At 46.1% G+C, this 25204-nt stretch overlaps 1 protein-coding gene across 2 annotated transcripts in view; it reads left to right on the forward strand.

Moving 5' to 3' along the window:
* Window positions 1–25204, forward strand: part of ITGA9 (integrin subunit alpha 9) — a 364186-nt gene that overhangs the window by 328097 nt on the left and 10885 nt on the right. For both annotated transcript variants that reach the window (XM_019984744.2, XM_070777085.1), the window contains 2 exons: window positions 1093–1194; window positions 17434–17553. In XM_019984744.2, the coding sequence (XP_019840303.2) occupies window positions 1093–1194; window positions 17434–17553 (222 nt within the window). The remainder of the gene's footprint in view (window positions 1–1092; window positions 1195–17433; window positions 17554–25204) is intronic.

Here is a 25204-nt window from a genome sequence, read left to right on the forward strand (position 1 = left end):
CTCCCTAGAAGGTCTTCGTGGTTTCTCTGGAAGTGATGAGCTGAGCCCCTTGAAACTGTTTTCCGCAGAGACAGTTATCTTCTTTCCTTTTGCAGGGGTAGATTTAACCGGACATGGGCCAAAGCTAGCATCAATATGTGCCTCCTTGCGTGGCAGGCAACCTGAGTAAATATAGAAGGACACCTTTCTGGCAGAGCCCAGCTGCCTCCACATGTGGGGTGCAGAGTGCTCGGCCGTCTGTCCTGTTTCCACAGTGGGAGCCAGCCTGCCTCTCCCTCAATAGTCAGTGCAGCCCCATCTAGACCACTGGCTCGATGTTCTGGCCCTTCCCTGAGTCATAGTTTTGCCAGCCCCTCTCTTCTTCCTTCTCCATCCCTGCCTTGGAGCCATTCTCTCTTTATCTGGATTGTTGGCTTTAAATCTGAGCCCAACACTAAGGCTTCTACCCACAGTGGCTGATGGGCTCTGCCCGAGTCTTACCTGGGACGAACCTCCCCCGACCACCCCCATCCCCTTTCTCGTCAGACCATTGACTTATTACAAGTCAGATGCTTTCTCCTTCTCATCTCTCTGTCTGGTACCCTCTTTCCCGCTTAAAGGGCTTTGACCTCCCCCCCACCCCACCCCCCACCGCAAAAGCTTCATTTAAGAGCAAAGAAGGAATTAAAAGGAACTCATGTGGAGAGTTTGAGGGTTGTGGTCAAGGCAGGAAGATGCTTGGGAAATGTAAATCAGATGCCTTCTGTGGAAGGCCAGACCTAGATTTATCGTACACAATTCAACAGTTTTATTTATTCTCTACTCTTTGGGGAATATGTCAATACCAAGATCCAAATATCTGGCTCCTGCTGCTTGGAAACCACAGCACACAAGCCTGCATGTGTTGACTCAGCAAAACTCCAGAGCTTTTCAGCATCCACTATGATATGAAAGAATCTTCAGGAGAGAGACTGGAAATCTCTGCTTCATTCAGTGATAGAAATTTCTGTCTGATCTACATGGAATCTTAGAATTTCAGTTCCACCTAGGATCTCAGGGCCCTGTCACTGTGACTGAAAAGTCTTACAGCGAGTTACACTGTTTCATCCTCAGGACAGTTCATCTGTCATCCAGTTCATGACCCACGCCAAGGTGAAGGTGGACCCTTCCCTGAGAGTGGTGGAGGTAGCCAGTGGGAACCCGGAGGAGATGACGGTGAGTACAACGCCCCCCTTCGGCCCCCCACCACCACACACAGCGCTCTTCCAAGGATGAAGGAATCTGGGTGACTTGGGAGACTTAATGCTAGAATTTGAGGATAATGACAGCCTCTAAGCCAAGATGTCCGCTTTGTGGTAGACCCATGACCTTGCCTGCCTTGGCTTCCAGGCCCCGCAAGGGGAACTGCGGTCTGCTCTTATTGTGATAGCCTTTTTCTCCAGGATGCTGTTATGTGAAAGCTCCTGGCCATGACTAGCCAAAAGAGAAATTGTCTGGAAGTACCCTTGACAGCGCTTGTTGCATTTCCATTCTAGAACCAAGACTATTTTTTATCTTTCTCACACCTTTTCCTGAAACCTCATCTGCCTTCCCAATCCCATTGCTCCATGGATAAACAGTGTTTAAACACGAGTTGGTTGAGTAACATTCTCTACCTAGCCCCCATATCCTCTATGAAGTGTAGCTGGCAAGCAGCCTCAAGATGGGAGTTGTCACAGCTGGGAATTCAGATAGAGGAGAGAAAGGGGTGGCCTTGGACTTTTGCTGCATTATTATTTTCAGGGGCGGGAGGGGAGGTGCATCCTTTGACACCCAGACTCAGGTCCTAGGTACATAGAAAGGGAAAACAGCAGCCTCTGAACTGATTTTGCCAATAAGCTATGCGGTAATGCTAGCTTTTTGCATCTCCTTTTCCTGGAATTTACTTCTCTCCAGGAAGACTTTACCCTCTCTTGAAAGAGTCAATATTGCTGTGACAAATTTACAGAAGTGAAAAATTCACAAAGATTATTTGCTTGCAAAGAAAAACATGTTAATTTATTTTCTAGTAACAAGGGAGACACCACATGTCTAAATGTTAGGATGGGGATCACAGCAAAGAGACTCTTATAAAACGGTGGCTAGGAAGGGTACATATAGAAAATAAATCCCTGAGACCTCCATGAACCCTCAGTCCTGAGCAGAAGACAAGAGCATCAGCTGGCACAGAAGAAATAAGAATCTGTGAGGACGTTAAAGCTACCCCAAAGCGTGGGTATTCCATGCCCAGTTCAGGGTAGAACTGTCAGAGGCAGATTTAAATTCCTTGACTCACATCGAGAAATTGTCCACCTGGTCATTTTAAATAACAGGAAATGAATGGGATGGAGTGGAATGATGCTGAAGTCCTTCACTCCTAGACTCACTGTTTCTGGAGATCAAAATATCTGGAGTTGGCTTTTGTCTTTTCCTCCCTGCCATTTGGGCATTTAACTGCCAGTCCAGACCTTCACCTGGGGAGTGAAAAAGAATGCAGAGTCACTGCGCATTGTCACAGCTCCAGTTAAAAAGCTTATAGGATGAGATACGTGGCCAATAGGAGAGGTTTGGAATGTTCTGGTAGACCACACTGTTCCCAATTAAGAGCTAACGGAAGTAATTAACAGGTTTCCTACAGGTGGAATCCCCTGGGTAGATGAAAAAACTATCACGGGCGCATTGCCTTTGATTAAAACATAGAGCTGTGGGATCCAGAAAGACATTGCCTGACATCCCATTGTTGGATTCTGAGTCATCTGTGCGCCCCCAAAATACTGCTTCCATTAACTACTCTTCCATTTTGAGCACTGTGGTGATATTTTCATTATCAAGAGTTCTTTGGAAGGAGATCTCATTTTCAACTGATTTTTTTCTCGTGCTCCCAAGAAAAAAGGAACACCCTTCAGAATTCCACAGTGCCCCCATCTTTCTCCTTTCCATGACTTTGCCTTTCAATACATGAGCCAAGATGAAGTACCACAATCTGTTCTCAACTTTCCTGGCAGGAAAAAATAAATCCTTTCTGAGTAGAAAGGATTGCCTTTTTAGAACAAACATGTTCCTCCCTGCGTGATTCTTCTGAATGCCTGGCACTCTGTCAATCATCGATCGGAAAGGAACTTTCCATAGAGGCTAGCCACCAAATTTAAATCGGGCAAAATTTCACAAGATTTGAGATCAGGCACCACATTTGTATGGCCTTGGAATGAACAGGAAGTGTATTTGCAGCTGGTAGCGAGCAGGGTGTGGGTGAGAAAAGGAAAGCAATCGGTTTTTAACCACATAAAGTGTACATGGTGATAAATTCAACTGACAGGGAATACAGATAATTTTCTTGGGACTCATTGTGTCTTTTATTTTCATTCCATGGTATGGGGAGTGCTTTACAGATCGTACGGGTGAATAGCTAGAAATACGTCCTGGATGTTTGAGGCATTTTCCTTTTTTATTAATAATACATTTGAGGTGCCCTTCCTGGGCGGAGTGTTAGCCATGTGTCCAAGACCAACCACACCAGCTTACCTGGCTTTGTACAGACTCAAACCTGAGAATTCTGGATGAAGTCTGAGTGACCATGTTCAGTGCTGACGGTGCCAATATAATACACTGAATTTCCTATTATGTCCAACCCAACCCTTTCTACTTTTCTGGGAGAGCTGCCAACCGCTGAGGCTAGAAACTCCCTGGGGGCAAACCAAGACTCTACAGCACACCAGCTGTGCTACTGAGAGCTGCCATCCCAGACACCCTTCTTTGGCCATATGGGAGGCTTGTGTGAGTTACAGAGCAAATCTATTTTGTCGATACTTTGAAATAGCAACATATGTGATGATCATGGAAATCCACAAATGGGTAAATAAGTCATTGCCATGTGGAGTGGGCACCAGGTTGAGATTCTAGGTGCCAGCAGGAGAGACTGATTCTGTCTCCTTTTAGCAGAAGCAGAATGGATTAGAATGGTATCGGGTAGCTCTCAGAATCGCCAGCAAGGTGGGAGAGCCTGACTGGGGATGTGAGAAACCTGCAGGGCCAGGACCACAGGTTGGGGCAGGCCCCAGGGAGAGCCTGGCATGGTACCCTGGGCACTACTTCCCTGGCTTCTCTCAGCCTCGTGCTCTAGAGTCATGTGGGAGCCTCTCCCTAGCTGGTTAGGCCCCTGTCCCTGGAGAACCAGGCACCCCAGGAAGAGCAAGTGGCTGGCATTTTTGGCTATTGTAGTACAGCCTCCCCCTCACCCTGAGACTCACCCATAGGAGGATTCCCCAGCACTGGAAGGATGCTAAAAAGTGAGGAGCATCCCCTCCCACGTGCTTCTCTAACACTCCAGGCAACATGGGGCCATCTAATCCCTGGCTCATTGAAGACTCTCTTCTGAGCTAGTCTCTGTTCAGTCATTTAGACCATTTTGTCAGCTCCATTGATAAGAGAACATGCAAATTTTTGTCCATAGGCGGTTGAGGAGTGTTTGTGCTTTGGGCTTTAAGAATTAACGTGCTTGAATGAGCTACTTCTGATTCAATAGGACAAATTTCTGGGGCCTTCTCCTGCTGCCACGGGAACCAAATGTCCAAAGAGCTGGTCACCTCCCTCCCACAGTCCTCTGACATCACCATCCCTTACCCTACAGGTGGGGAGACAGGTCATAATTTTTACAAGTCCCCAGAGACTCCACTGTGCCCTCCCTGAGTTAGAACCACAAAACTTTTTCCTCAAGTGAACAAAGAGCCTATGATGCTTAGGAAAAAGAGGCGACTTGCCCTGGATCTCACATCGCTGAGCCAAGGATAGGGTCCGGAACTTTTGATTCCCATCCAGATGCTCCTTTCTCTGCTCTGCAGCCACTCAGTCATACAAGAGGGCACTGGGCCATCTTGGATAAAAGGTCCTTGACAAGTACAAGTGTCCACCCTGGAACGGACACTGACTGGTTTTAAAGTCTCTCTGTTAAAATTGCCAGGTTCCCTTGGGGCCCAGCCAGCGCCTCCTGACTGGACCCGGCTCTCCTCACCCCAGTGGGGGCCTTCCCTGCTCAGTTTCAACCAGACTCTAGAATGGAGCCTCCCGGCTCCAGCCTTGCTTTCATTTCTGAATAAACCTGCCTCTCATGAACAAACTGATCAGGCCAGCAAGTTCCAGCTTCATTTTCTCTGAATCTGGTCAAGTTCATTTCCCAGTCTTGACCCTTCTGGGAAGTCAGTCCTTCTAGTTTGGGCTTTTCTTTGTGAACAGGAAACACTGCATTTCCCCCTTTGGAATTAGAAGAGCCTGCCCTCAAATCCCGTCCCCCTCACGGCCCAGTGGTGTGACCGCAGGCTTCAGGTGAGCTCTGTGAGCCTCTCTTTTCACATCTATAACATGGGAAAGCTAGTTTCTTCTCCCTGGAGATCTCCCCTCCACTGTGCTTCCTGCCACTACCCCCACCAAGCCAAATGCACACCAGCACATCTCAACCAGAGGCGTCAGCTGAGGGGTAGACGAGATGCTCCAGAAGGCTCCGCCTGTAGTTCCTTTGTTGTTCACTGCATCTTGAACCAAGCTGACAGTTTTCTGTCACCAAATAGACTGTGCTTGTACTTTACTATTTACATGCCAAAGTATAGTTTAAATTACATTATACCCAGCGAGAGAGTTCTCCTTGTTACATCAAGAAGTAGGAGGAAGAAGAGAGACACCTCCATTCTCTATCATCATCAGAAGATGGTAGGCAGTCTCTCCCTTCACCCACCACCCCATGTGAGAATTAAGCTCTAATCATAAGGAACTTAGAAAAACCCCAGTGTTGTTTGCTGTTTGTCACTATTTGAAGTTTCACTTGATGAATACTGTACTGGGGGCTTGCTATGGGCCAGGCGATGTACGAGGCACTGGGGATGCAATGGGGAACCAAACAGCCACGGTCCAGGCCCTCCCAGAGCTAACGAGGGGGCAACAGACAGTAAAAAGAGAAGAAAACAGCGTGTTTGTTTGTTTGTTTTCAAACTGAGGCGAGTTCCATGGGAGTAACCTGCTCTAGATTGAGGGAAATCTAAAGAATGTTTCTCCAAAGAAGCGGAAATCTAGAGAGTGAGGAGGAATTAGCTTGCCAAGCACAGGGAAGAGTGTCCCAGAGAGGAGGGAGAGCTGTGTGAAGACCCAAACAGCTTGGCGTGCTCAAGGCTGCAACAGCAGGGCACAGCACCTGGTGGGTGGTGAAGACATCCATAACAGAGACACAGGGAGACATTCATGACGGGAGACACAGGCAGGGTCATACCATACAACTCCAGGGGGCAGTTATAAAGGGAAACTGTTGCAGGCATTTGTTTTGAGCAGGGAATGGCATGATCCAATGTATATTTTTTAAAAATCACAGGCTACTGTGTGGACAGTAGATTGTAGGGGGCTACAGGAAAGTTGTGATCATCACTTGCTAGAAATGATGGTGGCCAAGGAGATAGAACTGGACAGGTAGATTTATATCGGTAGAGGTCTAGCAATCTGTGCCAGTCACATGTAGAGTATCTGTCCTAAGAGGTTGCTGCTGCTGCTGCTAAGTCACTTCAGTCGTGTCCGACTCTGTGCGACCCCATAGATGGCAGCACACCAGGCTCCCCCGTCCCTGGGATTCTCCAGGCAAGAACACTGGAGTGGGTTGCCATTTCCTTCTCCAGTGCATGCAAGTGAAAAGTGAAAGTGAAGTTGCTCAGTCGTGTCCGACTCTTAGCGACCCCATGGACTTCAGCCTACCAGGCTCCTCTGTCCATGGGATTTTCCAGGCAAGAGTACTGGACCTAAGGGGTTTGGAGGGATCAAATGACATCTTGATGCAAAGCCCCTCGCCTGGTACATCCACATGGGCAGTCAGTTAATAGTGGCTCCCGTTGCCTAAGGCTTCCCTGATGGGGAAGCCAGTAAAGAATCCACCTGCAATGCAGGAGACATGGGTTCAATCCCTAGGTCAGGAAGATCCACTAGAGGAGGAAAATTGCAACCCACTGCAGTATTCTTGGGAGAAGGCAATGGCACCCCACTCCAGTACTGTTGCCCGGAAAATCCCATGGACGGAGGAGCCTGGTGGGCTGCAGTCCATGGGGTCGCTAAGAGTTGGACACGACTGAGTGACTTCACTTTCACTTTCGTGCATGGGAGAAGGAAATGGCAACTCACTCCAGTGTTCTTGCCTGGAGAATCCCATGGACGGAGTAGCCTGGTAGGCTGCAGTCCATGGGGTTGCACAGAGTCAGACACAACTGAAGCGACTTAGCAGCAGCAGCAGCAGTATTCTTGCCTGAAAAATCCCATGGACAGAGGAGCCTGATGGGCTACAGTCCAAGGGGTTGCAAAGAGTCAGACACGACTGAGAGACTAAACACACACGCCTACTGCATAAAGAGATGGTCAAGGATGGGAGGAACCAAATGAAGAATAGCTTCTCCCTCCCTCAAAACCCCAAGAGTCACGGTCAGTTTACTCTCAACCGGTGGTTTCCAGCTGTCGTCATGCTTATCATTATCATTTCTGCAAGCAACAGAACCCATTTCTAACTTGAAATATGCTTTGGTTGAGTCAGAGGTGGGGTGCCTGTAACTCATCCCATTTGTATCTCTTTTCTCTGAGGGGCCTCTGCATGTCCTCATCAAACCCCTGGGCTCTATGGAGCTAGGAAACCACTGCTATGGAAGTCTGTATTTTAGGGCAAGGCTGCTATCCCATCCTTCAGATTCTTTAACTAGACACGAACTGGACCTCCAATAAACATGAATGAGAAAAAAAAAAATTAGCCTCAAGACTTCCATAGCACAAACAGGTAAACACTGTACACACATGTGTGCAGACGCACATGCTTGAGCACACACACATACATACACACACCACAGTGTGGTTTTGTGTTGGGAAAGCCTCAGTTGAAGAGGTTAGGACAAGCTGCATGGAAGGAGTGACCCCTGAACAAATAGGGAAGGCATTTTCTAAGTGGACGGGGGAAGGTCAGCCTGCAGGTGGAGTCAGATGGTGTCTTAGGATAGAGTTTCAAGAAGCAGACCCTCAGATGAGGATGTGGGTACAAGATTTTTTTTAAAGGAAGTGTTCCCGGTGAGATGGGGAAAGAAGTGAGGAGACAGGATAGGGAAAGAGAACGAGGGAAACAAAAGTGGGATTCCAGGGGCCTCAGGCTCAGCAGAGCTCTGGAGCTCAAGTACTACTTCAGAGTTCTCTTACTCTGAAGCAAGGGAGCTAGGCTTTCTCCCTCCTGTTGTATGTCAGCCACTGGACAGAGGCTGCCCAGGAGACACTGAGCACCAAGATCCTCCCCCTCTCCCCATGCCCTGAGGGAATGCAGTCGCTAGAGGTGAATGCATGATTGGGTGTAGGGAACGGATCGAGGGACCCGAGAGATGTGAGCACAGGTGGCACTGGTCTCCACCCAGACCCTGGGGGCTCAGCGCGGCTTGCCTTTCTGTGCCCCATTTTGCTTAATGATTTCATTTTCGTTCATTTATGCTCAGTTCTTGTGATGTGCTGGCATTTGATGTGATTATCGCCTGACACACTCACGTCGCCCTGTGAGCGAAATATTATTGCATCTACTCTCTGATGAGGAAACTGAGGCCCCCAGTTGACAGCCTGAGACGCCGAAGCTTATCAGTGAAAGAGCCAGGTCTGGCATAAGGCCGACTGTTTGCAAGCCCAAGGCTCCTTTCATCCTCTGCTCCCGAGGCCCGAGCTGTCCTGTCGTCTGGCCCACACACAGTGGAGCACCACTCCTGGCAGATTGGTAGGAAACACAGCCATGGGTGGTGAACAGCTGGCCCGTCGTCTTAGGAGAGACCCTTGGCTCCAGTGACCTCAGAAGCACATCATGTTCTAACTTAGTGGTCTGTTGATTCTGGAACTCTTCCTGTTGTGGCCTGGTCCCTAACCAGATGCACAGCTACTCATCAGGAGAATTAGCACTCATCGAGGGCCCTCCTTAGCCTACGGCAAAGGAGCTGTGTTCCCCCTCCACCCCGCCCCCCTGCCCCGCCCTTTAAAGAGGGCTCATGAGGTTTCTCAGGAGTAATAGATATAAAACCTCTCACCACTATGTCTGGCACACAGTAATTTCTCAACAAATATGACCCATTCTTAACAACTAAGGAATTAGCACCAGTCTAGCTCATCTCTCTGCAAATTCTAACAGAGCAAGGAATTCCTGAAACTCCGCAGCCAGGGTCAAGTTTGACATCTTTGTTTATCACAGCTTGCAACAACCAGCTTGCCAAATGCAATTTATTTTCTGTTCATTGATGTCATCTCCATAAGCCTGAGTCTTCAGACTCCCTTGAGCTGGGCTGCTTTCTGAAGGCTCTGTTCTGAGAGCGATTTAAGATGTGGTTCCGCTAAGAACATTTCCTCCAGCTCCCACAGCCCTTTCTCCCTGCCCCCTCCCCCACTGTTAGATGTAATTAGAAGCAGGTGAAAATGGCATTTCCTTGTTCCAGATGTTCTTCTTTCCCCACTTTTTGTTTTACATACATTCCTTCCCTCTGTGAGACCTGTGTGTGATGTTGATTATGGAAAGCATCTTGCCCTTGTAATTGACCTTCAGCCAGAGGGGCCTGGAGCTGAGTCTCCCCTCGGGTGTTGCTGATGCTGAGCTGTCCCCTCAGCCTTAGAAGGCCCCTGTCCAGCCAGGCCTGGGCCAGCTGCACTCTATTTTGGTCTCAGGCCTTTTGGAGACCTGAGCCTTTCCAGCTATGACATTAAGCATATTTACAGTGGTCAGAACATAAAAGTTTCCAGAAACCTGCAAGTGAATCAGTGCTGTGGTTTGGGCTTGCCAGCTGCCCCAGACTGAAAGTTGGTTCCCTGATGCCAGCTTGCTAGCCTCAGGTGCGTTCACGTTTATAGCAGTAGGCAGGATGCCCAGCCTGTGGGCCTGCCATTGCCCCCGCCCCATGGCTGTCCTCTAGGAATCTGTTGAGCCAGACAGATCCTCAGGCTCCTCAATTCTCTTATGTTTTATTGGTTAACGCCTGACACACAAGCCCCCCAGCCTCAGTCTGCTACTGTGCGATCATTTGCTGCTGCTGCTGCTAAGTCACTTCAGTCGTGTCCGACTCTGTGCGACCCCAAAGACAGCAGCCCACCAGGCTCCCCCGTCCCTGGGATTCTCCAGGCAAGAACACTGGAGTGGGTTGCCATTTCCTTCTCCAATGCGTGAAAAGTGAAAGTGAAGTCGTTCAGTCGTGTCCCACTCTTAGCGGCCCCATGGACTGCAGCCTACCAGGCTCCTCCGTCCATGGGCTTTTCCAGGCAAGAGTACTGAAGTGGGGTGCCATCGCCTTCTCCGGTGCGATCATTTATCCCTTTGCTAATCAGAACTTCTGCTGCCCCGTCTCTCAGCCGCCTTCCCTCCACCCTCTGAAACCTGCAGGCTCCCCCTCAGCCTCAGTCTTTTTCCTCCTTTCTCATTCCTTCCTGTTACGTTGGGAGTGTGGATCTCCCCTGGCGATACCACTTCCTCTACAGCCTTCGTACTGGGCCTGTTCCTTGAACCCCCACACAAAGTTCTCCTTGCTAACCTATACTCATTTTGCAGCCACAGTGCTCTTTGCAAAATGCAAACTATGTCACTCCCTAGTTAAAAACTTTCATTGGCTTCCTACGCTGCTTAAGATAAAGCATATAATTCTCTCTGGTTTTTTAGGTTTAATTCCACAGTATCTGTAATGCAGTATTTAAAGCATCCCTTACCCCTCCTATACTTATTAACAATTTTCTCAGATAGTTTTATGAATGAATCTGATGATTCTTAAGGGTTATTTATAAGGAATTCTCAAAGCCATGCCTCAGGAAGACAAAAGAGGCTCTATATTGCTTTTTGAAGCAATTCTATAAGTGAATAAAAGAGAATCAGAAGCTTGAATTTCAGTGTTTTATGAAAAGAAAAATAACCTATTAAACCAAGTTATTTAGGAATTAGAAATTATGATCAAAATAACTGCAGATTTGGCTTGATTTAGTGCAGCCATCGAGAAGCTATATGGGGCCAGTTTTCAGGTGGAAGTCACATGCTTCTTTAATGTAAAGCATATAATTCTTAACACAGTCTCCAGCCCTTCCTTGTCGCTCCAGCTTCATCTTGATCATCTTCCCTTGGCTTTACTCCTTCCATTCGCTCCAACTGTGCTGTCTGCTGGCAGTTTCTCACCCCTGCTAAGCTGTCTCCTGCCATAGAGGTTTTTCACATGCTGTTCCTTTTTGGAATGTTGTTCCTATCCCTCTGTGCCTAGCTAACTTCTGCTTATCCTTTAACTCTCAGCTCAGGCAGTCCCTCAGAAATTTCTTACTGACTGCCATGCTTATCTTAGAGTCTTTTCTAACCATGAACCTCTCCTTGGGGGCAGTTTCTAAATTATAATTTTGCATTTATGTGTCTAAACTGGCAAGTATTCTCTGTAAGCTGGAAGTTCCATGAGGGCAAAGACTGCCTGTTTTATTGATCTGAGGATCCCCACAGTGCCTGGTACATACTAGGTCCTATATATACTTTATATATATATAGGACATTGTTGAATGGATGGACAGACAGACAAATGGATGGATGGGATGGATGGATGGCCAGGATTCTCAAAAAAAAAATGACATTTGCCGATTTATTCTTGAAGTAGAAAAAAGAAAAACACACTCAGAAACTCCAGCTTCAAATCTTTCCCTCTCTTTTGTTGCAGAGTGAATCATAGTCATACTTCATCTAATGTTATGGCAGAAAGGACATTGAATTTATTAGTTTGCACATTCATGAATCACATAATGGATCACTACCTTGGGCTAGGTGACAGGAGAACATGCATTCAAATCCTTGTTCTGTAAGAATTCAGTTTACTGGAGTCCATAGAAAGGAAGATACATCATTACGTTACAGAGTGAGGAGACTTAGAACTAGGATGATGAAGTGCTCCACAGTGGTTTCAAAACTAACCCTTGTGGAGGGTGGGTTCCCTTAAGTTGGTTCAGGGGCTAGGGTAAAAGGGACTGGCTTGGGAAGGGAGGCTGATCAGGCAGGACTCTTAACTGCCCACCTTCTTTAGATACAGAAAATCTCCACGTTTTTTCTGTTTTACAAATTGGGGTGCTATCGCAGGTTTTCTCTGTTAAGAAAGGTTGACAATTGTTGTTTCCAAAAGCTCAGAGAATGATTAATCCTGCTGAGAAAAGCAGAGTAAGTCAGTCTTCTTGGAACAGAAGATGTTGGAGCAGAGCCTCTCCTTTTAATTTTTTTTTTTTAACTTGGCTTCCAGATGCTGAAACTCTTAAAAAATAGTTAAAGTAAGAAAAAGGAAAAAATAACCATGGTATTAAAAAACACCTATTTACTTTAAAAACTTCCTACTTTTTCTGCAAAGCTTAAGTTTTATGTATGTTAAATTGATAATGATTTTTTCATATAACTTTATAGCATGTATTATTTTTCCCATTTATTATCATGTAAGACTTGGGAGTCAGGCAAAAGATGATTTCATGTCCTTTCTACAGCATCCTGGAGTATTCTCTATCCCCTTTCTACTCAAAATGTGGTTCATTAGTATCACCAGTGAGTATAACCAAAATGTGGATTCTCAGGCCCCAATCCAGACCCATTCGTTCAGAATCTGCATTTTAAGTAGATTCCTCATGTGATTCTTACACAATTAAAATTTGAGAAAAGCACTCTTTTAACAGGTCTGACTAACTCCCTAGTGGGAGCTTCCCAGGTAGCTCAGTGGTAAAGAATCTGCCTGCCTTTTTAAGGAATCTCCACACTGTTCTCCATAGTGGCTTTACTAGTTTGCATTCCCACCAACAGTGTAAGAGGGTTCCCTTTTCTCCACATCCTCTCCAGCATTTATTGCTTGTAGACTTTTGGATCGCAGCCATTCTGACTGGCATGAAATGGTACCTCATTGTGGTTTTGATTTGCATTTCTCTGATAATGAGTGATGTTGAGCATCTTTTCATGTGTTTGTTAGCCATCTATCTGTCTTCTTTGGAGAAATGTCTGTTTAGTTCTTTGGCCCATTTTTTGATTGGGTCGTTTATTTTTCTGGATGAGCTGCAGGAGTTGCTTGTATATTTTTGAGATTAGTTGTCCCACTGCTGGGCATACACATCGAGGAAACCAGAATTGAAAGAGACACGTGTACCCCAGTGTTCATTGCAGCACTGTTTATAATAGCCAGGACATGGAAGCAACCTAGATGTCCATCAGCAGATGAATGGATAAGAAAGCTGTGGTACATATACACAATGGAGTATTACTCAGCCATTAAAAAGAATACATTTGAATCAGTTCTAATGAGGTGGATGAAACTGGAGCCTATTATACAGAGTGAAGTAAGCCAGAAGGAAAAACACCAATACAGTATACTAACACATATATATGGAATTTAGAAAGATGGTAATGATAACTATGTATGCGAGATAGCAAAAGAGACACAGATGTATAGAACAGTCTTTTGGACTCTGTGGTAGAGGGAGGTAGGGGATTATTTGGGAGAATGGAATTGAAACATGTATAATATCATATAAGAAATGGATCGCCAGTCCAGGTTCGATGCAGGATACAGGAAGCTTGGGGCTGGTGCACTGGGACGACCCAGAGGGATGGTATGGGGAGGGAGGTGGGAGAGGGGTTCAGGATTGGGAACATGTGTACACCTGTGGCGGATGCATGTTGATGTATGGCAAAACCAATACAATATTGTAAGTAATTAGCCTCTAAGTAAAATAAGTGAAGTCACTCAGTCATGCCAACTCTTTGCAACCCCATGGACTGCAGCCTACTAGGCTCCTCCGTCCATGGGATTCTTCAGGCAAGAATACTGGAGTGGGTTGCCAAAGTAAAATAAATAAATTTAAATTAAAGAAGAAAAAAAAGAATCTGCCTGCCAACACAAGAGACACAGGTTTGATCCTTGGGTCAGGAAGATCCCCTGGAGAAGGAAATGGCAACCCACTCCAGTAATCTTGCCTGGAAAATCTCATGGACAGAGGAGCCTGGTAGGCTATAGTCCATGGGGTCAAAAAGAGTCAGATACGACTGAGCACAGTCACATAACACATACTCTGAATTGTATATTCAGTATAAAGGGAAACCATCTATAGTATAAACTGAGAAGTGATGTGATGAGACCTGTGCTTTAGGAAAGCAACTCTAACAGCAAAGAGGCTCCTCCAAGGCTCCTGAAATAATACTGGTGAGGGAAGCTCAGGCTTGACCCTAAGCAATAACTGGGGATGGGGAGCAGAGATATTTAAAGAGGTACCAGGGATGAGATTAGGAAACAACTATGTATAAAATAGATAAGCAGTACGGATATATTGTGCAGCACAAGTAATTATAGACATTATCTTTTAATAAGTTTTAATGGCATATCATTTGTAAAAATACTGAATCACCATGCTGTATACCTGAAACAAATATAATATTTTAAATTGACTGTGCTTTCATTTTAAGAAATACCATGGACTAATTCAACACTTTTTCTTTTGATTAAAATAAAGGATTTTAGCAGGAACGTCCTGCTTATTAATGGTGGCAACCAACTGGACTGTCAGTGCTTCCTGCCTCTCTCTGTGGTCCATTCTGCTATTCCTTTGGCTTTTATCTAAGATGTGGCTTCTTAGAACTGCCGGCTGCTCAGACCCTCCCCCACAATGAGTTTATTAGAGTTGAGATGTGTAGGAACCAGCTCTGCCAAAGCATAAAGCACACGTCCAAGATGATGAACGGCATCACTAAAAATAATAAAAGATTAAGCACACATTCCAGGGAAGTGACAGGGCATTCTTGTGGAATTTGCCAGACTAAACTGTAGTGGATTCTCTCCACTGTCTCTGTATCCACAAAACCAGACCTCCAGAGTGGCTTTGCCGATACGGATTTTGGACACCGCCAGCAGGCAGCATCTCCGTGCAGCCACAGGGCTGATCCAAGGGGCGGGGCTTACAGCTGACCTCACGGAGCCCGCAGCCTGTCTCGGCAGTTCAACAAAAAAGTTCAGCAGCCTTTCACTATGCGCCCAGAGACCAGGAACCTTCTGAGACTATCCTGCTTCCCCATCGCACAGAGGAGGAAACTGGAAAGATGACCTTGGTTGCCCAAGGGCGCATCTCTTGGCTGCGGTGCCTCACCGTCCCCTTGTGCCTGATACCACGAGAGAGTCTGAGTACGGGAGATGATGTGATCCACAGCTTTTTAGAGGCAGTGACTCAAAGACATGAGTCTGTCTTTAAGGACAGGAATCTCTAATCTGAACCAGATAGAAAAGAGTAGGATTAAGATGACAGACTTTACAGTCCATTTCTATCCCACCTCCCCTCACCCCCATGTATTCTTTCTTCAGGGTTCCCCCATATCTGAAAATCTCTCTTTCACATTCAGTTCATGAAAATGCATTCAACTGCATACATAGGTTACTTACACTGTTCTCTATGTATACTGACTTCAATAAATCATTTTTTTTTTAATTAAGAAGTGTGCCAACCATGCACAACCTCACAAAAAAAAAAAAAACAAAAACCTTCCTGCCAGCACTGCTAGTGATACTGATGGGAGCACCCAGCACGTGTCGGGGTGGACTCTGCCAGGTGTGGTGTGTGCGTTAGCCCCTTGAATTCTCTGGGGAGGGGCTGTTCTACCCCTGTTTTACAGATGAGAGAACTGAGGCTCAGAGAGGTCAAGTACCTTGTCCAAGGGCACACAGCCAATGAGTATATGCTACAAAGAAACCTCATTTCCATTCCCCAAAGTGACCGCTGTGTTCTGTAGGCTGTTTTCTTTGACTTGTCCCAACATAGAAAAGAATGGTTTCTCTTCTGCCTGATTTCCCTTGAGATAATATTTTGGATTCAGGATCTGTCTCATGGATGTCCTCTCCCCCAGCACACCCCCCCTTCCTATCCTGCCTGTAGGAAAGGAGACAGTGAGACAAAGAGGATTGCGTTTGGTCTCCTTTTCACCAAGGGAGAAACAGTGAATGATTCATTTAGTTGACAGAGTGTCTTTAAAGAGCCACCATCAGCCACACACTCTATGATGTGCTAGTGACCAGCTTAGATTGGGCCTTCGAGGGTGGCTAGACCTGAGTTCAAATCTTGACTCCACTTGAGCTAAATGGCCCAGGGCAGGATGGTGCTTAATACCTCCTGGAGTGATTGTGTGGGTTAGACAGAGATTGCAAGGAAAGCACAGAGCCTACAAGAAATGTTAGAGAGAGGGAAGCCAGGCCCTAAATAGAGAGCATAAATGGTGCTAGGCTGTGTCAGCTCAGTCATGGGCCCCATCACCACTGAGGCTTGAGCAGGAGAGCAGGACCCCTGGGCTTCCTGCCAGGCAAAACATCAACTGGCTTCCAGGGTTGACCAAGGTTTAGGTAGGCTTCTCCAAGAAGGGGCTAGACATTCCAAGGACACAGACCAGGTTGGACAAAGCCCTGTGGCCAGGCCAGCCTGTCTGCCAAGGGAGACAACGGCTGCCCAGAGCGGAGATTTCCATCTCTTCAGCAAAGAGCAGCTTGAATGAGACTGTGGGGTGTTAGGAGGATTGGCCGCAGAGGACACGATGGATGCTTTGAATTATGCAAAAATAAACTCCACTGGGACCAGTGGGGCAAAAACAGAGCCAAAGGATGCAGTCAGTGTTGAGCTGATACATGTTAAACAATGGCAGGAGGGTGTGGGAGCCCTGATTCGTGTGTCAGTTTCAGTGGTGTAAATACTCTCATGATGGAGCATTTCAGAATACCACCGTAATGTCCTTAGATGTGGAGCTGGCAAGAGAGGCACACCATTGGCATCACTGGAATGAGCCAGCACAGCACCGCGGTTAATAAAAGTTGGAACAGCTTGCCTCACCTCGACATGGGTTCTGAAGACCCTGTGGCTCCCTTTGGGGACCAGGGCTTAGCTCCTCAAGTGAATGCCTTCCGTGTCCTAGGCATCACCATGTGACCCAAAGCAGACTGTGCCTAGCCCTTGAGATCTACAGTCTCCTAGGGAAACTGGCATTAATCCAGTAATTACAGTAAGTTACACAGTGCGCTGAACACTCAGAAGTCCTGTCTTATCTGGAGGGCACACCCATGTCCTTTGTTTTAAAACCCATAATAAAACAGAGACTGTTATTGTCTTTTCTGAATCAAGAACATAGTACCTCGTCAAAGTTTTTTGCCACGCTTACATTCACTTCGTGGTATTTAAATCAAGATTGTTGTCTTTACAAGCCCTTTAAGAATTGAGACTTCAAGTGCCTTTTCAGATCCTAGTGAAAAACCCATCAGAATACAACCAGGAAAGCATTCAACAGAGTCCGTTTTATAGCAACAGCAGTCTGGACACATCTCTCCGGTTCAGCCTCAATGTCAAGCCCAGGTTGGACCCCCTCGCATGGTGGGTGCTTCTTTGGGGGGACCAGCTGACTCTTGCTTTGCCTCCCAGGTGGTCTTCGAGGCGTTGCACAATCTGGAGCCGCGAGGCTACGTCGTGGGGTGGATCATTGCCATCAGTTTGCTGGTGGGAATCCTCATCTTCCTGCTCCTGGCCGTGCTACTCTGGAAGGTGAGTGGAGATCGTGGGTCCCCAGGGAGTCTCCATCCGGACGCCCAGCTCTCCTGCCTTGCTGGGGTAGAGCTCCTCGAAAGAGGTTTCATGTTGTAACTTCCTTCCTGGAGCAAGGTCCCCTCCAGGCAGTGAATGGAGTCTTGACTCCTCATGAGGTCATTCACACCTGAGGACTGGCGCACTTCAGAAGGAACCCCAGAATTTCACCCTCTTCTTCTTGGGGCTTCCCTAGCAGAGTTGCCACCAGTCCTAACACAATATGGTGGAAGCCTCACTCCAAACCAGAAGCTTGGTGAGTAACAGCTGGGACTGGGATGTGGATGGTTGGCTTGTTTACTTGTCATAAACATAAGAAAGGAAGCTACAGAGCCACTCTCTGTTCTTCTCCCATGTGGAATATGGGAAAGATTTCCACCCAGAGGACTCTACTAATGGAAATAGGCTATGTGTCCAGAGTGCTGCCCAGGTGGCTCCATCAGAAGTTCTCCCAACCCCATGGGGGTTCATTTGTAGGTGCCCCAGGTGGCAGACTTTCCCTGCCTCCTTCAACAGGGAGCACCTGCTCATCCTTCACATCTTGCTTCTTGTCACTTTCTCCAGAAAGAGGGGTGTTCTCACCCTCAAGTCTAGGATAGTTTCTTTGCTCTGCACTTTGCTCTCAGAGACCTGGGGTCCTTGACTTCAGAGCCTCTGTATTCATCAGTGATGGTTTCAGAGTCATCATCTGAGGAAGGTCTGCCTCTTCCACTGGAAGGTAATGTGCCAGCTGAGTGGGGTCCTGTCTCTTCTTGTTTCAACTGAGTTCCCAGCTCCTAGAAGAACACAACTGGACTGCAACTGGAACTTCCTGACACCAAGTTCCTGCTTTTCTAGTGTTCTGGGTTTCAGAGGCAAGTGGAGACAGCCTTTTACATGATTTTGGATGGATGCTTTAAACTAAACTGATTAGTTTCTTTGGGATTCCAAAATAACTTGTATTTCTTGATCAATCATAGAAATATATCAATAAGAAAAAAGTTGTCAAGTACTCAGGCGCTCTTAGCCTTTTGACCTTTTTCTCTACATAATAGAGACCAGGCATTCTCGTGGCACCTACTTATTTTAGTGTATTAAGTTATCCGGTAAAATACCTAATATGTTTCAAGTGCAGGACGTCTAAAGTGAAAGCAATAGATTCAATTATCAATCTGAAAATATATATACTTCAGAGTATCTAAGAAGCCTAGAAACAGGAAAAATAGTGTCTTGTGGTACATTTTTTCAGATTGACATTTGGACTGATTGCTTTAAATTCAGAGATTCTTCACCTAAAAAGTGTTTCAGGCTTGAAGAAAGATACATTGAACATATCACTTGAAAGTAAGTTTACCTCGGGTTCCCATGCTTTGAAGGCACCCCATGTACTGTTTCATAGCCTAGCTTTCTCTGAACACAGAGTTGTGAACATCTTTCCCTGTTTTTATAAACTTGTGTCCAGTGCTGTCCTTGGGCTGCAGTTGTCGGCAGGTCCCCATCCTCAGATGTTGGGCTTCAGGTGGTTCCTGGCTTCACACTTCTTGTAACTGCACCAGTGGATATGCTTAGAGCCAAATATTTGCACAAATCTTTTATTATGTTCTTAAAAGGAAACTTTAAAAACAGAATTACTGAGTCAGAACAAATACGCATTTTAAGCCTTTTATTACATGTTGCCAATTGCCCTCTTTAAAGGTTACACACGCAGTGTATCAAAAGTGCCTATTTTCCCGTATGTTTGCCAGGAGCGGATATTACCTTTTTGAAAAAAAAACCTGTCCATTTGTTGTTTGTTTAATCTGCGTGGCCAGATAGATTCTTAATTCTCCCTTTTCTCCAACTCCAACTCCTTCCTGCCAAGGCGTCTGGTCTGTGGGTAGAGAACAAAGCCAGCTCAGTGCTTGAGATCTGAAGACAACAAGGGCTTTGGTTGTGTGTGTGTGTGTGTGTGTGTGTGAGAGAGAGAGAGAGAGAGAGAGAGAGAGAGAGACTTCCTCTGTCTTTGTATGAGCATTTTATTTATTCATTTTTAAAAATTATATCACACTGTTGCTTTAATTTGTATTCCAAAAATTTCAAGTAAGTTTAGACATCTTTTTTATATCTTTGTATTTTACTTGCTTTTCTCTCTCACTCTCTTTTTTTTTTTTTTTATTTGGTTACTTTTTGACCACAAACTGTGGCATGTGGGACTTTGGTTCCCCAACAGGGATCTAACCTGCGCCCCCTATATTATAAAAGTGCAGTCTTAACCACTAGACTTCCAGTGAAGTCCCTGTATGGACGTTTCAGAAGAGAGGAAACACTGTCCTCCATGGCTGGGTGCATGGGCCCAGACAGGGACATGGAGTGTGTGATTGTGCCCACCCCCTCCTGTGATGGGAAGGCCCTCCCTCTGGCCCCCACTTTGCTCTGCTGCTTAAGAGCACCCTCTGTCCTGAGCACACGCTCCCACCTCCTTCCGGTTGTCATCTGCTTCGCTTTGTTTCTGTTGTTTGTTTAAAGGATGCAGTTGCAGGAGAGGGTGTCATGGGATGGCCAGCACCCTGAGGTCACCCAGTTGTGTGTGATTCAAAGAGCCCAGGTCCAAGAAGGCAGATAGCACTCTCTGCCTTGGACTAGCCATGAAGTGGTGGCAGTCAAGGGGCCTTCACCAGACAAGGTCACCATTAAGTGGGGGTGGGAGGAAGGGTCTAGAACAGTTCTGAGGAAGTTGGCAAGTGACGACGTGTAGGTCAAACAGCTTTGCTCACCGTCCAAGAGCAGTATTTGATTTCAACTCATATTTATTGAATACTTGCTTTGAACCAAACACTGGGCTAGGTGCCTGCATGCCGCAGTGATTGTGACTTGCCTTGAATGCGTCTCCATCGAGCATACAGACTGTAAATGCAGTTGAGGGTGGTGAGTGCTGGGTAATGAGTGTTCTGGAAACTGTGAAGAACACCATTAATTCCCCTGTCCCCACTCCAGGGGAATGAAAAGGCAGAAAAGTGCAGCGCAGGCTTTGCAGGCTGACAGCTGTGAACTGGAACCCTGGCTCTTGCCCTTGCCAACCGTGTGACCTTGGGAGAGCTGCTTACCCTCTCTGATCCTCAGCTTCCTCCTCTGTAAAACAGAGACCCTAATATCCAGCTCGAGGTATAGAAGTAACTTAGACCAAATGCTTAGCACTTAATACTTAGCACTTAATAGAAACCTCTGGTTATAGTCAGAGGACATTTCCCAAATGAGGTATCATTCAAGTCTGACCTTGGATTCAGTTTGAGTTTTCCAGGCGGGGAAGGACAGATGGATATTCCATGCAGAGAGGAGAGAGATCTGGGGACAGGGTGGGGGTGAGATGGCTGGGCGACTGGACTCCGCCAGGCCCCTTCCCTCCCCGTGTAGACTCAGGGCCTCTCCATGTGGCCCTTCCAGCAGACTGTGCTGACATTTTATGTGGAGGCTCTGCTCTGGGAGAGCATAGTGAGAGCTGCCAGTTCTCTGAAAGGCTGGCCCAGAACTGGGAAGGCATCATCCTACTGTACTCTGTCGAAGCAGCCACATGCCACCCTAGAGTCAAGGGACAGGAAATAGACCCTGCCTCCCGAGGGGGGAAGCGGCAAAGGGTTAGTGGTATCTTTTGTCTACCATATGCATGCTGTTCCGAAAAGTGGGTAAAACCTCAATCTTTTCTTTAAAACTTACTATGACACAGGACAATTCACCTAACTGGAAGTTTTGCTGTTTTAAAGTAGATGAAACCTCATTTCTCTTCCGGTGTCATAGATAAAATTGTGATTGTACTCCTTAGAAGGAAAAAGAAGTAAAGCTCGGTGCAAGGTTCATGAACACACTTGCCATTCAGAGTGGGTTGTCTGTTTAGGCAAAGTGACAGTGCAGTAAGGAGCTTGGCAGAGGCGCTCTTTAAGAAAAATATTTTTCTCTTAAAGCACTAACTAAATGTAATGACTTTATAGGACACTGACAAGGGCAAATGAAATGTAGGATTATTGTGAAGACCTATATAATGAAGCAGGGCAAAGGCTAACAGAGTTCTGCCAAGAGAAAGCACTGGTCATAGCAAACACCCTCTTTCAGCAACACAAGAGAAGACTCTACACATGGACATCACCAGATGACCAACACCGAAATCAGATTGATTATATCCTTTGCAGCCAAAGATGGAGAAGCTCTATACAGTCAGCAAAAACAAGACCAGGAGCGGACTATGGCTCAGATCATGAACTCCTTATTGCCAAATTCAGACTTAAATTGAAGAAAGTAGGGAAAACCACTAGACCATTCAGGTATGACCTAAATCAAATCCCTTATGATTATACAGTGGAAGTGAGAAATAGATTTAAGGGCCTAGATCTGATAGATAGAGTGCTGGATGAACTATGGACGGAGGTTCGTGACATTGTTTAGGAAACAGGGAGCAAGACCACCGCCAAGAAAAAGAAATGCAAAAAAGCAAAATGGCTGTCTGGGGAGGCCTTACAAATAGCTGTGAAAAGAAGAGAAGCAAAAAGCGAAGGAGAAAAGGAAAGATATACGCATTTGAATGCAGAGTTCCCAAGAAGAGCAAGGAGAGATAAGAAAGCCTTCCTGGGCGATCAATGCAAAGAAATAGAGGAAAACAACAGAATGGGAAAGACTAGAGATCTCTTCAAGAAAATTAGAGATACCAAAGGAACATTTCATGCAAAGATGGGCTCGATAAAGGACAGAAATGGTATGGACCTAACAGAAGCAGAAGATATTAAGAAGAGGTGGCAAGAATACACAGAAGAACTGTAAAAAAAAGATCTTCACAACCCAGATAATCACAGAGGTGTGATCACTGACCTAGAGCCAGACATCTGGGAATGTGAAGTCAAGTGGGCCTTAGGAAGCATCTCTACGAACAAAGCTAGTAGAGGTGATGGAATTCCAGTTGAGCTATTTCAAATCCTAAAAGATGATGCTGTGAAAGTGCTGCACTCAATATGCCAGCAGATTTGGAAAACTCAGCAGTGTCCACAGGACTGGAAAAGGTCAATTTTCTTTCTAGTCCCAAAGAAAGGCAGTGCCAAAGAATGCTCGAACTACCACATAATTGCACTCATCTCACACGCTAGTAAAGTAATGCTCAAAATTCTCCAAGCCAGGCTTCAGCAATATGTGAACCGTGAACTTCCTGATGTTCAAGCTGGTTTTAGAAAAGGCAGAGGAACCAGAGATGATTCGCTGGATCATGGAAAAAGCAAGAGAGTTCCAGAAAAACATCTATTTCTGCTTTATTGACTATGCCAAAGCCTTTGACTGTGTGGATCACAATAAGCTATGGAAAATTCTGAAAAAGATGGGAATACCAGACCACCTGACCTGCCTTTTGAGAAACCTGTATACAGGTCAGGAAGCAACAGTTAGAACTGGACATGGAACAACAGACTGGTTCCAAATAGGGAAAGGAGTATGTCAAGGCTGTATATTGTCACCCTGCTTATTTAACTTCTATGCAGAGTACATCATGAGAAACGCTGGGCTGGAGGAATCACAAGCTGGAATTAAGATTGCTGGGAGAAATATCAATAACCTCAGATATGCAGATGACACCACCCTTATGGCAGAAAATGAAGAAGAACAAAAGAGCCTCTTGATGAAAGTGAAAGAGAAGAGTGAAAAAGTTGGCTTAAAGCTCAGCATTCAGAAAACAAAGATCATGGCATCTGGTCCCATCACTTCATGGCAAATAGATGGGGAAACAGTGGACACAGTGGCTGACTTTATTTTTCTGGGCTCCAAAATCACTGCAGATGGTGATTGGAGCCATGAAATTAAAAGATACTTACTCCTTGGAAGGAAAATTATGACCAACCTAGACAGCATATTCAAAGGCAGAGACATTACTTTGCCAACAAAGGTCCATCTAGTCAAGGCTATGGTTTTTCCAGTGGTCATGTATGAATGTGAGAGTTGGACTGTGAAGAAAGCTGAGCACCAAAGAATTGATGCTTTTGAACTGAGGTGTTGGAGAAGACTCTTGAGAGTCCCTTGGACTGCAAGGAGATCCAACCAGTCCATCCTAAAGGAGATCAGTCCTGGGTGTTCTTTGGAGGGACTGATGTTGAAGCTGAAACTCCAATACTTTGGCCAACTGATGTGGAGAGCTGACTCATTTGAAAAGACCCTGATGCTGGGAAAGATTGAGGGCCGGAGGAGAAGGGGACGACAGAGCATGAAATGGTTGGATGGCATCACCAACACAATGGACATGGATTTGGGTGGACTCCGAGAGTTGGTGATGGACAGGGAGACCTGGATTGCTGCAGTTCATGGGGTTGCAAAGAGTCGGACACGACTGAGTGACTGAACTGAAACTGAAATATATTCCTAAAACTTCAACTACAGACCTCTTTTTTAAAATTTATTTTCTTGTAGTGCAGCTAATTTACAATGTTTACAGTTATTTACAGTGACTTACAATTTGCATTTCTGCCATACAGTAAAGTGATTCATTTATTTATGTATACATATACTTTTTCATATTCTTTTCCATTATGGTTTATCACAGGATCTTGAGTATAGTTCCCTGTGATATACAGTAGGACCTTGTTGTTTATCCATCCTCTGTATAATAGTTTACATCTACTAATCCCAAACTCTCAGTCCGTCCCTCCCCCATCCCCCCCTCCCCTTGGCAACAAGAAGTCTATTCTCTATCTCTTTGAGTGAACTACAGATCTCTTGTCAACTTGGATTTCTATGTCTATAACCTAAGAAAAATTCATTGTGTATAGAGATCTAATATTACATTGACCATCCAGAAATCTGTTGACTAATGGACCTAATATTTGGGTTAGATGGGAGGGCTAAATGATTCTGGCTTATTACCATATTTCACATATCATTCCCTCCAGTCCTCTCAAGGGGAGAGTCACCTAGTTGTCACTGTGAACCAGGAAACACTTCACTGGGACCTTTAAAGGCAAATGAGCAATATTCAAGTCCTCTTCCCTTTCTCGAGTGACATCTCTTAAAGTTCCCTTTGCTGTAGCTCCTGACACTGCTGCATATGGTTGCTTGCCAGTGCCTTGAGTTCATGAGCCCCAAATATTGTTCCCCAAAATGTACACGGATGGTGACTTGGTACTGGAAGTGTACAAGGCAGCTGGCCCGGTGTGGATGGACTTTTTATGCCACACAGGCCTACAGGTCGGCATGCTCTATACTTGCGAGCTGGCCAGTGCCTTCACTCAGCAAACAGTATTGGATCCCTGCTAGGTAGCCAGCTCAGGATGAAATGACAGAGGTAATAAGTAACAGAGCCCTCTCTCTATCTTGAAGAGTCTGGGAAAAGCAGTTAAGTGACCAGAGATGGTGACCGAGCCCAGCATGAGCAGCACTGGGCCAGGTAAAGAGCCTGTGCCACCAGCTCCTGGCTCCGCCTACAGGTCACCATGGTGCCACCAACATACCCATCATTGCCTGTTTGTCTGAAACAGAAGCCCCTTCTAGGGTCAGCAAATGCCTTCTCCAGAGCCGAACTCCAGGCTCCCTGCCTCGTGCTCGCCCCCTTCTCTGCCTCTGGGCCTTCTGGAAGGCTGGCCGCTGGCATGTCAGGCACTCTCTCCTGCTCGGCAGCGGCAGATCCTGGCTCTGACAC

This window comes from Bos indicus, chromosome 22 (assembly GCF_029378745.1).
Source record: "Bos indicus isolate NIAB-ARS_2022 breed Sahiwal x Tharparkar chromosome 22, NIAB-ARS_B.indTharparkar_mat_pri_1.0, whole genome shotgun sequence".
Classification (NCBI taxonomy): Eukaryota; Metazoa; Chordata; class Mammalia; order Artiodactyla; family Bovidae; genus Bos; species Bos indicus.